Source organism: Cygnus olor, chromosome 7 (genome assembly GCF_009769625.2).
Source record: "Cygnus olor isolate bCygOlo1 chromosome 7, bCygOlo1.pri.v2, whole genome shotgun sequence".
NCBI lineage: Eukaryota > Metazoa > Chordata > Aves > Anseriformes > Anatidae > Cygnus > Cygnus olor.
In genome coordinates this window covers 23,219,459-23,232,647 of record NC_049175.1, presented here as the reverse complement: position 1 = coordinate 23,232,647, position 13,189 = coordinate 23,219,459, and the positions used below count along the sequence as shown (strand labels likewise).

Below are 13,189 nucleotides of genomic sequence, written 5' to 3'. Positions count from 1 at the left end.
TCCACAGGGAGAGGACATGGTGTAACGTGCCTAAAGCGAAGCAAGAGATTTTAGAAACCTCAACCGCTCAATGATATAAATAATTACATCCTAGAGCTGACTGCTGCAGCAGGGTATGGACTCTCAGTTGCAGGAGGTTTAAGAATAAAAGCCACATCGGTTAAGTCTGATAATGATGATGTCCCAGAAACTAGCGCAATGCTGGTGCCCTGCCACCGAGCCCCGCAGCCTGCTGGCTTCGCACACACGCTTGGGACCACGATATATTTCAGCTACACACCAAATGCCCTCGGAAAGCTGTGTAGCAAAAACAAACAGCCACTTCATTTCAGAATGAGCTCATATAAACAGCTGATAAAGGCACAAACCCACTTGGTTACAAGAGAATGTTTTTCATGGTGTGCTTGCCAGCACCACCCCCTCAGCTCTGATGCTGACATCTCAGAAGACACCTGCAAGCCATCTTCAAAAGGGACTCTGCCAGTCACTATCTACAGCCCCAGTACAGATATCACTTTTATGACATATTACAGTTTTCCTGACCCTTCCTCCTGGAAAATCCTTCTGTTTCAAGGCAATTATATTCTCCCTCTCTCTCCCCCATTGGAGCTAACAATGTCATTGCCTCCCTTTTGCTGGCATGACTCCTCCACCAGTACCTCAGTTGTGTTAATCAATGAGACGAACTCAAGAAAAATGTTTTCAACGTGTATTTAGCTTTGAATGTTGCTTTTCCTGTGTCACCTCTGATAAAAGGTTTGAGCCCCCAGAAGTCTGTCTGCTTTTCCAACAGTATTGGCTGGTCGGATAAAAAACACTGCCTCTCCTTATACACCTTTCCCCGAGCAGAGCCCAGGTACAGCTGATTTGTCACGGAAAAGGCTAGAAGATGCCCTCTTGAGGTCCTTTTCAGATCTATTTTATATGATGCTGTGGATAACGTGCACAACATAATGGTCTGTGATGGAGCGGAGGGCAGGCAGCTTGATCCGAAGTCAATAGCCAGCCTGTTACCAAGCCTCAGAAAGAGGGAGAGGGGGAGCAAGCACAGCACCAACCACCCTGCTGCAGCACCCAGTAAAATAGCATCGATACACAGTGCCGCTGTACGGACCACATCGTGTTCAGGCTGAGCCAAAATAAGGTGTTGAAAAGGGAAGAAAGCTGCACTTACCTCTGGAAGGTGGTCAGACACCCTCCTGGGTCCTATCTCACAAGCCCCCCCCCTTCAGCCCCACAGAGTGTCCTCCACGGAAGCTGGCTATAAACTGAGATAAAACTATATGTCTGGGGAAACTGTAGCAACAACAACCTAAGCAACCTTTCTGTCTGGCAGCACAGGCACCTAAAGCACCTTCAGCCCCTTGCCCCACTCCCTGCACAGCCCCTTGCAACGTCAGCCCCCAAAGCACCCCCCCAGCACCCCACAGGAGGGCTCTGGGCCCTGCCGACACCTCCTGCTCCAGGACCCCCATCTCCCAAAGCAACCTCCCTCAGCAGGAATCACAGAACTGCCAGCCACCAGGGGAGGCCCACAGGTGCAGGAAACACAAATGTCACAGGTGCTTGACCTGAGCCATGCGATTCCCTGCCGCAGCAAGCAGGGCTCTCACCATCATCACAGGAGACGATAAAGGCATACTGATGGTATAAAATATGGTATATTTCTCTCGGTGGGGCTGGAAGAGGCTCAGCGAGCGCCCTCAGTAGCGTGGGAACACGTGTGGTGGGCCGGGAGCTTTGTGTGCCTTGGGGAGGGTCTCCTCTCTTGCTCCCTGCCTTTAGGGGCTGTGTCGCACAGTGTGGCAGGGCGGGGGGCTCCCACCGCACACCCTGCGGTTGTTTTGCTGTCTGCCCGATGCAGATGTGGGGTGGTAGGACAGGCTGGAGAGCTGTCAGCACCGGTCTCCTGGTGCGGGGAAGTAATCTGCTTTGCAGCTTCGACCAGAAGGCAGAGCAGAAAGAAGAGACGCTTTTCTGCTGTTCAGAATGAGGAGGGGGGGGCACTATTTTGTTTCCTCGGGATGGGAACTCCTGAAGGCAAACATACTATTTATGGTTCATCCTTGTATCTTGGGAAGCTCAGTTACACTTAACACTTCATGCAAATACAGGAGGGGACAGTTTCTCACATATGTCTGTTGACCTCCTGTGCAATTCCCTCTTCCATTAGGCTTAACGGGCTTTACTTAATAGCAGTGCAGAAACCAGTCTGTGTGGTGCACAGTGCAGATATCCAGTCCTTCAAAGCACAAATGCAGGACACCAGCCCAGCACAAACTGGCACCACAGATGGAGGGTTTCAGACTATATCTGTCAAAGCTCTGCCTGCTACTGCCCCACTCTCCCCCCAAGGTCACCACTAAGACCTGCATGCACCGAGTCTCCCTGCCCTGGGGCAGTTCCTCACACCTCACACGCTGACAGCCCAACGCTGTGCAATCACCAGGCCTCCAAAATCCCCTCACTGTGACCTGGACATTTCTCCTGAGGGCTGCAAAGGAAGGGAGCCTGCTGTGACTCTTGCAACTTTTACTCCTGCTGATATGGGCTATAAAAGAAACACCTCCTGCTCCCGTTAGCTCAGCTGGGCAGAAGCAGAGAGGTGTTTGTAGGGAAGGGCTGAGCTGCAAGCAGTGGTTTCCAGAGGGCAGGCAACTCTGTGCACCCCCCTGCTCCACCACCGGCTGGCCTGGCAGCACAGGAGATGCTGACGTGTGAAACGAGATACCTATCTCTGAGCAGCACGGGGAGGCAGCAAAGATTAATATGCCTCAAAATGTTATACAGCATTTAAATAGCACTGTCACAGATCAAAGACTATCACTCATCTCAGGCAGGCAGGCTCGGTAAGCCTGGAGAGATCACGTACAGCAAACAAATGCAAGATGCAAGAGAAAGCCTGCAGACAGGAGCAGAGGAAAGCTCATACTTGTCCAGAGAAATTGAAGTGGCCTAAGCCAGAGTCCAACATGTGTTCCTGGAGGAACAAGAGCCAGAAAGACAGCCTGGTTTCACTCAGTCTCAGTTGTGTCTTAGCACAAAAAGCACATTTTGTTTTAAGACAGCTTCTTACCTTGGAGGTACCTGCTGCTGGGAACAGCTCAACTCCCGGTGCAAGGACACAACCCTGCCTGATGGCTGGGACAGGGAGCCCGCTGGGGACTGTGTAGCGACTGGTGACTGTATTTGGAAAAGCCCCTGGTTTACAACAGTGCCCCGGGGACTGCAGAATCATGCTCCTTGCATTCTAAGATCTTTCATTCTTAAAGACATTGGGATACTGCGTGGAAGTGTGATGCCAATACCACTTGCCCACGCCTGCAGTATGGGAGTAAGTATTCTCACGTGACTTTGGGCACGACACTCCATTTGCATTCCTTTGGTATAACTGAAGCATGGCAGGAACTAGCAGTAGCAGAAGCCCCATTTCCACAGAGGCTTGGGGCTGAATAGTCCTTTGCTCTGGGTTGGACGCTGGTGCTCAGGGTTGCCCACAGTGCGTGCACTGCATGAGACCAAGTGACGCCTGGATACAGCCCTCCAGGGGAGAAACCTCATCTTCAGGGATCCCCAAGACACTCCATTCTTGCTCACTGATCCCCTTCAACATCCTTCCCCAAACCAGGTCTGGGTCCTTGCTCCCAAACCTCACCTCGTGTACCTTGCTGCCGACCTGGGGACTCCCTCTGGCACCGTACAAACACATTGTGCAGGACAAAAAGAAGTCCTTAAGCAAACCCTGGCTGATTGAATTTTGAAGGTAAGGAATGCCCTTCTGCAACAGATGTACAACCCCCTCTGCCCACCCCAAACACCAGATCCATCACGGAGAAGGGAAATATTTACACAAGTTAGTAGAGTTCCAGTTAAATATTATGCTTAGCTGTCTAGAGTCCATGTTCTCAGACTATGTCTATGAAATAAAAGATTAAACTTCATAACAATTATGAAGTTGCTCTGCTCACATTCAAAGGGAGTTAAAGGACATTAAAATAGTTCTTTGGGTAATATTACAGTGAAATTGCTCTCTCCCTCCTAGAGAGTTGGAGCTAAAACCTTGTGAACTCTCCTGTAAACACACTTGGAAAGGCTAAGAGCTGAGCTGATAACCAGGTAGCACCTCTGCTCCGCAGGTTCCGTAAAGTATGTGAGCAATGCCTGAGAGCTTTTGAAGCAGTGAGGGAAGGAGGATAGGGGAGAGCAGCTTCTCTTCTCGAGGGAAGTTTGTTTAGTGGAAAGTAAGCAAGTTGTCAGGGGAAAAGCTGACAATGTTGATTCCAGCAGTTGTACTGGGAATAAACAGCCAAGTGGATTACGTTACAGGGAATGAGAAACGGCTCTGAGGATCCCATTTAAATGCTGGGCTTTCAGGAATGATGCGATTCAGCCACACTCCTGGCCCCAGTGCCCACCAGCCCCTGGAGCTGAGCCCCCTGCCAGCCCCGGTACGGCTATCCCTCCCCCGGGGGGGTCCCCAAGAGGTCGGCACAGCCGATGTCCCCAGGGGCACCAGGGCTCACAGGGACAGGGGAGGGCATGGACGCATGCTGGCTTAGGGCTGGGGGCTGGATGCGAGGCTGCGCAGCACCCGCTCGCCTCTCCCAGCCCAGCTGCGGGGGCCGCCATGGGGTCTGCCAGCACCCCCCCGGCCGGAGCGCGGGGCCCTCCTTCCCGTAAAAATGGGATGCCTCCCTGCCTTCCACAGGAAAGGACCCAGCAAGAGGGGAAGGGGATCTCGCTTGATTTATTAGCCTCTTCCTCCTTCTCCTCGTCTGTGGCTCATCCAGCTGTAGTGATAAGAACGGCTATGAAAGGACACTGCTGGCTGCTGGGATCCCATCCTTCTGCCCACTCACTGCCTGAAGACATCAGTCCTTTACAAGCACCATTAAATGTGTATCCAAAATGTGGCAGTCTCCTCCATCCTTTGAGATTGTGTTCCCTGGATAATACAAACAGTTGCCAGAAAAAGAGTATCCTCTCAGCTCTGTCTGGGCCATTATCCCTTTATATTTGCTCTTTAATATTTACTGGGTTCACACAAAGTGCATGCTCTGAAAAAAAAAAATAAAAAAATCAGCTGCAGCTTAAAGGACTCCAAATTTAGTAATTGCTGCAGCCCCACCGACACGAACAGTTAGCAGGGAGATTTCTCCAGCGCTTCACGTGCTGTGGTATTCTGCTTAGGTCAGACTGCGGAAAACCTTCTGTCCAGAGGCACCAAATCTGGAGTGTCTGCAGAGGTGCCAGCTGCAGAGGCCTTATGAGTCCACCATAATTTCCTGCAGATCCTTTCCCTCCCAGAACCCAGTAATCTTGGTAGGAAACAGAGGCAGCCAGCAAGATGCTGATTCGTACCGAGGTGAAGCACCCGAGGGTTTTAACACACCTGTGAGTTAGCAAGAACTAGCCACAGCTCCTGGCTCCAGAGCTGGTCTTGCAGCCTTACCTGTTAGTGTGAGGTTGCTGTATGTGTTTGAAAACTGCTCCTTTAACAAAACCAAGTGCATCTGAGCTGCCTTTTCCCTCTGTAGCTCCAACATTATGTCAGGATGCTGGGCGATCTTACAGCCTTTCTGCTTATCCAGGGCAATGTCACTGCGAACAATGTCTACAGCAAAAGGGAAAGAAAAAAGGGAGATGGCCAAACCTCAGCTTTCATTTTCACCAGACGCTTGGATCAGAACCAGCCAACATGACAGCCACACAACCATCACTCAGCATGAGCAACCCAAAAAAAAAGGGTCCAAACCCCTTGGATCCACCTATCCAATGAACCTCCTCTGCTCAGGTCTCCTTTTCTCCTACAGAAAGCTCAAGTCATTGACTTTAAGAGGCTCACACCACCTTCCACCCCTTCCATCCAGAACCTGCCTACCAGCTGAGCTCTTACAACTATGACCCCTCCCTTGCAGGAAAGTGCAAATGGCTCCCAATATATTTATTTTGACGCTGTTACTGGTGTGTTTGACACTAAATAATGAGAAAAGACTAAATCTTGTTCTGGTGACCCCTGCTTTCCATTTACTATGGCTTGACAAAGGCAGCGAAGAAGGCTTGGTCTTGCCCTGTTCACTCAGCATGGCTCTTAGAACAGGTCTCTACACACTTCTAACTCCTGACATTCAATTCAGAAGGCAGGAAGCTTACCTAATAATTATATTCTCTTCATATGAGCACTTTTAAAAATCATATTGTGGAATAAGAATACAATATTCCCTCTCCTAGAACAACTCACCTGCTGGGGAAATGCGAAGCTGGGGATAGCAGGGGAGAACAAGAATAAGATGTGGCCAGTCTCTAAACAGGGCAGGGGCACAAACCAGTCCTTTTGGGACCATTTTCTGAGCTGAAGGAACTCTGTAACGTGCTCAGATCCACAGGCACCATATGTTGTACCGAATTCTTACAAAACCTTAGGCAGCCAGCAGTGATAAGGAATGACGGAAGTTGGAGTCCTTCCATCGCATTGCATGAGGTCACCCTTTGCGTCACAAGGTTGCCCTTTCCTTGGTTTAATTCCCATCTAGCTAGAAGTTTCTGAAGGAGCTTATCATCAGAAGAGAGCCATTTCTTGCTCCACATGCGCTCTCCAGCTAAATTATCACTATGCACATCAAAAAACACCAAAGCTGTTTCCAACAGCCGTGTTTCTGTCTTTCAAGGTGTCAAGCCTGAGGTGCAAACCTAGGTTTCAAACCCTGTCTTGGGCTGACAGAGAACCCCCTCCGAGGGTGATGGGGAGGGCTGGAGGCCACATTGTCTGGTTTGGACCAAAACAGGAGGGAACTTCTTCAGGTCGTGCCTTGTGGGTCAGGACAGACACTCAGCTCACCTCCGTGCCAGGCAGGTGCAGGACTCCAGGCCTGCCACTGGGGTTGCTCAGGGCCCATAAGAGCCTGTCCAACCTGCTGACTTTTTTGCTGTTACATGATGAGGAACTGAAGGGCGGGAGATCCAGCAACGGGATTTGGAGGGGACAAGCCATTTCTGTGAGGTTTCCGAAGGCCCCAGAAGAGTTTTCGTGGGTTTGGTGAAAAGACAGAACAGGCTCTCCTCCAGTGGGACAAAAAGCTTCCTGGATCACAGTAACCGTGAAGAAGGAGAGATCTGCAGGGTGCCACGGTGAGCTCTTGGTCCCCCAGCAGTGGCATAGCCACATTCAAAGAGCACACCCCTCCTGCTCGGGCCTGCTTTTGCTGCTCCTAAAACCCAAACCACAGTCCACATGGACCCAAAAGGAGGAAGCAGTGGCCTGGTACCAGGGGCCCTGTCCTTGCAGTCAGGGGCCAGGGCAGCACCTTGGAGAGTGCAAGGGGACATGGCAGTGGTCCTGTGTGACACCCCCACCCCTGTCTTTGGGGACTACGGGTCACAGCAACCACACGCTGTGTGCACTGTCTCCAGAAATGAGGGGCAAGAGCAGTGTTTCGGGGCCTGTCCTTAGATGATGGAGTAATAGGGATTAGCACAAGGATGCCAAACCCCATTCAGACAGATCCCCGGTCATTTTACAGAAGCTGAGGTCTGAGGTGGTGAGGGGGAAGGTGTGAAGGGCACGGAAAGTGAGGACACTTTTCTTGAGGTCGGCTTCATGGGGTTCCCAGAAAGCTGCCACTGCAGAAGTGCAGGAAGCGGAAGCAAGGCATGCGGGGTCCCTGCCTCTCAGACACAAGAGTCCAAGAGATTTGCCCAAGACCTACAGCTGGAGGTGGAGCCCACACTCATTATAGCTGCAGATTAAATGCTGGGTGGATACCTGGGATATGAGGCTCCCCAAAGAACTCAATGCCCAGTCACAGACCAGCAGCATTGAGGGAAGGGGGCTGGCAGGGTGCAGATGCTGTGGAAGCTCTGGGGAAACCTCAGCAAGAGCAACCCAGGGAAAAGAGCCCACGGCCATCAGGTCTGAAAGTAAGGGAGAGAAAGGGGAGAGATGTGAGGAGAAGGAGAAAGAGAAGGAGAAGGAGAAGGAGAAGGAGAAGGAGAAGGAGAAGGAGAAGGAGAAGGAGAAGGAGAAGGAGAAGGAGAAGGAGAAGGAGAAGGAGAAGGAGAAGGAGAAGGAGAAGGAGAAGGAGAAGGAGGTGCTGGGCAGGGCAGTCCCTGAACAGGACACTGCCTTCCGGAACGTGGAGCAGCAATAAAAACAAACACCAAAAGTCGAAATAAAATTAAGAAAGAAAAAAAGAGAAAAAAAAGAAAAAAAAAAAGGAAGAAAACCCAGCACAACAAGAAACCAAGCGTCTCTTGCCAGAAGTGAGAGAGAAGAACTCCAGATGTGGGAGCCCCAGAGGACGCCAAATGGTTTCCAAAGCCGGCAGCTCTGCCTCGAGAGGGAGCGGCCGGGCCGGGCCGTGCCGGGCCGTGCCGGGCCGGGTCAGTACCCTGGCCAGCTCAGCACGGCACGGCTCGGCGCGACTCTCCCGGGCGGGTCCCCGCGGCGCAGCCCCGACGGGGCGCTGCGGGCCAGCCCCGCTCCGGCGGGTCCCCGCTCCGGCGGCGGCGGCGGAGGCGCGGTGCCGGGCCCGGGAGCCTCCATGCGGTATGCCGGGAGCACACCCGTGTGGCGGCCAGGTGAGCTGCGGCTGCCCGGAGCCGCCCGCAGCATCGCCCCCCGGCCGGTCCCTGCGAGAGCTTCCCCCTGCCCCGCCCGGAGCCCCCGGGACCGGCCGGGCTCCTGGCGGCCCCCCCCGGGCGAGCCGCCTGCCCCCGGGGCTGCCGTGAACCCGCTGAGGCTCCCGGGCAGCCCCCCACGGACGGGCGAGCCGGGAGGAGCGGTCTCATGGCAGAAATCCAGCAGGCACCGGGCAAAACCCGAATCCGTTTCGGGTTGCCGGGCTTAGAGAATACCTACTTTTTAAATGAACGCCTTTAAAAATGCTTTAAAACTCAGATTTGTCTCCTGGAGTTGCCATAAAGAGCCCACTGTCTGCAAAATGAGGAGCACAGCTTTGATGTAGAAAGCCCAAAGATTTCTCAAGCCAGAAGCTGCATCCTCATCGTGTCTGTCTTCAATAGGCAATCCTCTGACAGATTTGTCTCATTCCTTTATTTTAGATGGGAAAATTCCCTGACAATGAGTTCCACAAGTTATTTCGCACTATATAAAAAATCATATTTGTTTGTTTTATATGTAATAATTCCGCTGGATGCTCCCTATTTCTTGTGTAATGAAAGCAAGGAAATAATTATTCCCAAATTGTCTTCTCTGCATGCCTCTGAGTTCATAACATTTATCATATCATCAGTCATTTTTCCCAAGCTGAAAATATACTGATATCTGTGTCTGAAAGCTGTGATTTTGACTGCCTCCATCACCTTATCCTACACAGATGTACTCTTTGCACGGGTTCGTGTGGTCCCACTATAGCACAGTGTGCGTATAGCCTAAGAATGCTCTCAGTGGGTTTCTTTCCTAATGCTTCCTAACAGTGATTCGCTTTATACTTCCTTAAGTGCATTCAGAGAACAATCCATAATAAATTCAAAACATTTTCCATGAATGGCAACAGCCAATTTATAACCCAGTTTTATAGGAAGTCACACGCATTTCCCCCGTGCATGTTATTTTGCATGAATTATTTCTAATTCATGAGAAGATGTAGCATAGAAAGAAATGCAGAACTTAAAAAAAAAAATAGTAATGTTTTTTAGAGAATTTAGGATGCTTATTAGAAACAATGAAACATATAACCACAGGAATCTTTTGTCTCACCCATATAGCAGCAAATGGCTAACTAATCAGGATCTCATTGTTTGATTGCGCCATTTCCTGCAGTTATAAAGCAATTTTCATGCACGATTCTTGCAAAACAGTTTGAAATTTTACAAGAAAAACGGAAATAAACAGCCAGTCTTCGGAAGCATCTCCTGCACAGAGGTACCTCCCTTACCTCATGTAAGGTGATTTCTGTGGCCGTTTTTTATTTGCCAGGAAACGGCTAAGCACGGGGGCTCCTTCCACAGAAGCCCCCGCCACGCAGAGCAGGTTGTAGTGCTCTCCCTGTGCTCACAGCCCCTGGGACCCAGCAGGCAGGAGGCTGCTGCAGAGCTCCCACTGAGATGTGGAGCTTTCTACAAGCAGCCTGGCAAATCCCAGAGCACCAAAGGCCATCAGAGGATCTGCTGGTCTTTGGGACAGAGTGCTCGCAACATCTGAGCTGCTGCAAGCCTCCCAGAGGAGCTGTGTTTTAAACACTTGGAGGGTGAAAAAGCAACTGTTTCCTCTGTGAGCTCTGAGAGGACAGATGCCTAAGCTGTCGAGGGACACAGGCAGACAAACAGGTGCTCTGGGAGATCAGAAACAGAAGGTGGTTCCTTGAGTAAAGGGCAGCTTGTTTGTTTGTTTATTTTTACGGGGACAAAAGGATGATTCAGCTCCTTCAGGTACACCTGCTGCACTCAGAGCAGTTTTATGAGCTGGTGGAGCCAAAGCAGCAATCCCAACCACAAGACAATAACCCTCACTGCTCTGGCGTCCTCATACCCCCTGGTGACCCTCATCATCCTGCTCACTAAATTCACAGAAACAAAAAAAAAAAAACCACAGGTGCCTTATTTTCCTGAATTAGTTTTCTGCTGGTTTGGCAGATGATCAGAAAAGTGCCAGAGCCACCGCAAGGCAAGCAGCAGGAGGACACAGCACGGAGCAAAAGGAAGGCACTGGGGACCGACACTTTTGGTGGCAGACACCCTAGAGATGACCTTAACCAGGTTCAGGGGACAGTTTTGTCAAATTTAATCTTACCAAGACTGATGCTGCCACAGTCCTACCTTTCACTGCACACTTTCCTTTCTTAGCACTTGTGGCCACACATTACTTGGTTAAGGCAGCTGCACTAGCTGGCATGCAATCACCTCTCCGCCTTTCATTTCTGGCCTGAACTGACTCTCCACATAAATTCAGGCTCCAGATCCAGCAGACGGCAGGAGCATGCCAGAAGGGGCAGGCAGGTAGGAGCAGCAGCGTGCTGGCACACACCTCCGCATCCGTAACCAGTCATTCCCATGTTCTCACCCTGACAACTTGGGTTCCAGGTGAAGGGAAGTGCCACTTGGCAAAAGGAGTATCTTTAACAAGCCCAAGTGCAGGAGGCAGAAGATGCCAATTTTATGTTGAAAGAATATTAAGGAATCCTTGGGTCATTTAGCAGTTTACTGTCTTCCTTTCAACACAATACCTAAGACTTTCACACATATTCTAAAAGCACAGCATCCTAGAAGCAGCCTGTGAAATACAGACTTGGCACGGGTGGAAGGTGGAATCCCCCTGCTGAACAAACCTCCGAGTTCAGGTGCAGTGCCAGATATAGAAAGGTGTCTGAAGAAGTGGATCCCAGACGAAAGGATACCCACAAAACCCAGTAGCCAGGATTACACAGCACAACACAAGGTTTCCCACACTATATGGCAAAATCTCCTGACTAGTACGGAAGGCATAAGGAACATGTCTTTTCCCAGGTTTTTGTGGTAATTGGCCATTTTTCCAGATGCCCTGTATCCTCTCCAAAAAAGGAAATAAAATAGAAGGAAGTAACTTACCAGCAATTAAGAGAGTATTTTTGAAATGTGTTGTCCATATGCACTTCAGCTCCGAAACTTTCCCTATGCACTACCTACAGCATGTATATGTGCTCCCCTTCCCCTCTCCCTTCCTCAACCCACACAGGGCCACGCTGTCAGTGTGTGGTGAATGTCCTCTGGTCTCTTCTCAGCCACAGACTCCCAGTAGGCTGTGAAGGGACAGAGAAGTCCCGGAGGCCACGCACTTGGGCCAACACATCTTGAAGAACCTCCACTACAAGAAACTTCTCTTTTTCCCTTGAGTTTCCTTTACAGCACATACGCAGAGGGGGAAACTCTAAGTAATGTTTATACTACCACAGGTTGTCCAAAACTGGTCTCTGTGGCTTCAAGGTAAGAGGCAGTTGAGGACAGGAGGCTCCACCTCAGCCGACCAGCTCATGCTATAGCACCAGCAGGGACCTTCCAGAACAGGCTCTAGGATTAGGATAGCACCTGTAGCACCCCTTGCTGAACCAACAGAAGAGACACCAGCTCTCCAAACCACCTGCCCAGGGATCAGACGTGTGCCTGTGGCAGGAAAGAAGCATCTCCAGCTAACAAAGCACAATTCTCAGCACAGCTGGTGAGGAAAAACAAACTCAGCAGGGCACATACAGAGAAGCTGCATTTAAGGGAGACACAAGTCTCTCAGGCCAAACACGTTGCACCTCTTGACCAACAAGTGTCAAAAAGTCCCCAGTACAGCCCCACCTCCTGGTACCAGAGCTTGGTATACAATAAACTGGTTTTCCATTGCGAGCAGACTTCAGGCAGACCAATGCCATATTCAAAAAGGTTGGACTCGGGGACTGACCGTGCAAAGCATGGGCTGCACGGGATCGCAGCCACCCAGTGCGCACTGTACATGGGGATTTAATGTAACAGAAAATGTAGATGACCTTGTAATATTCCACAAAGTTCAGGGGATACATACAGATGTGCTGCCATCAACAGTGATCACATGCCCTACGGTGCACCCAATCCATTTCTCATAGGCAACTGCTTTTACAAGTTCCTCTGTCAGGTATGAACAAATCTGCCACCAGGTGATGGCATTTCTGTGCCAGCTTTATATGCAGCGCCGAAACGAGTTGCCACACGCACTCTTTGTGGGCACTGCAAGCTGCCGCCGCAGATCACTCATCACTTTGTTACCCTAACTGCCCAAACATGACGGGTCTGGGGTGGAGTGAGGCTGCTCAGGGTTACAAAGGAAGGATGCCATACCTGGTGTTTTACAATGCTTCCAGGTCCGTGCTTCCAGGAAGAATTTGTGCAAGAAAGGAATGACCCCGAAGTCTAAAGGGAACGCTTTACTGCAGGAAAATGAAGTATACTTTAGAAACAAGCAAAAAGAAACCACTATAACCCTTGGATTCACCCACATTCTCTCAGGGAAAGAATGCGTGGCTGTAGAATAAGCTGTTGAATTACTAAATTACCACTGGTGAATCCGTATCAGTTATGGACCTGAGCCCAGTTGTTCCAGCCCCACTCAGGTGAACACGAAGAGGAGATGAAATCCGGATTATAAGGTACTACAGAGCACTCTGCTAAGCACTGGGTCTTTTGTGCTAAAGCCCCAGCAATTTTCCAGAGGCATCTGCCTGCCTGAAAGTTG

At 50.6% G+C, this 13,189-nt stretch overlaps 1 protein-coding gene across 4 annotated transcripts in view; it reads right to left on the bottom strand.

Moving 5' to 3' along the window:
* Positions 1-13,189, bottom strand: part of HPSE2 (heparanase 2 (inactive)) — a 106,658-nt gene that overhangs the window by 80,536 nt on the left and 12,933 nt on the right. For 2 of the 4 annotated variants that reach the window (XM_040563705.1, XM_040563703.1), the window contains one exon: positions 5,453-5,614. The exons of the other annotated variants lie outside the window; for them this stretch is intronic. In XM_040563705.1, coding sequence (XP_040419639.1) covers positions 5,453-5,614 — 162 coding nt within the window. The remainder of the gene's footprint in view (positions 1-5,452; positions 5,615-13,189) is intronic. 4 annotated transcript variants of the gene reach the window in all.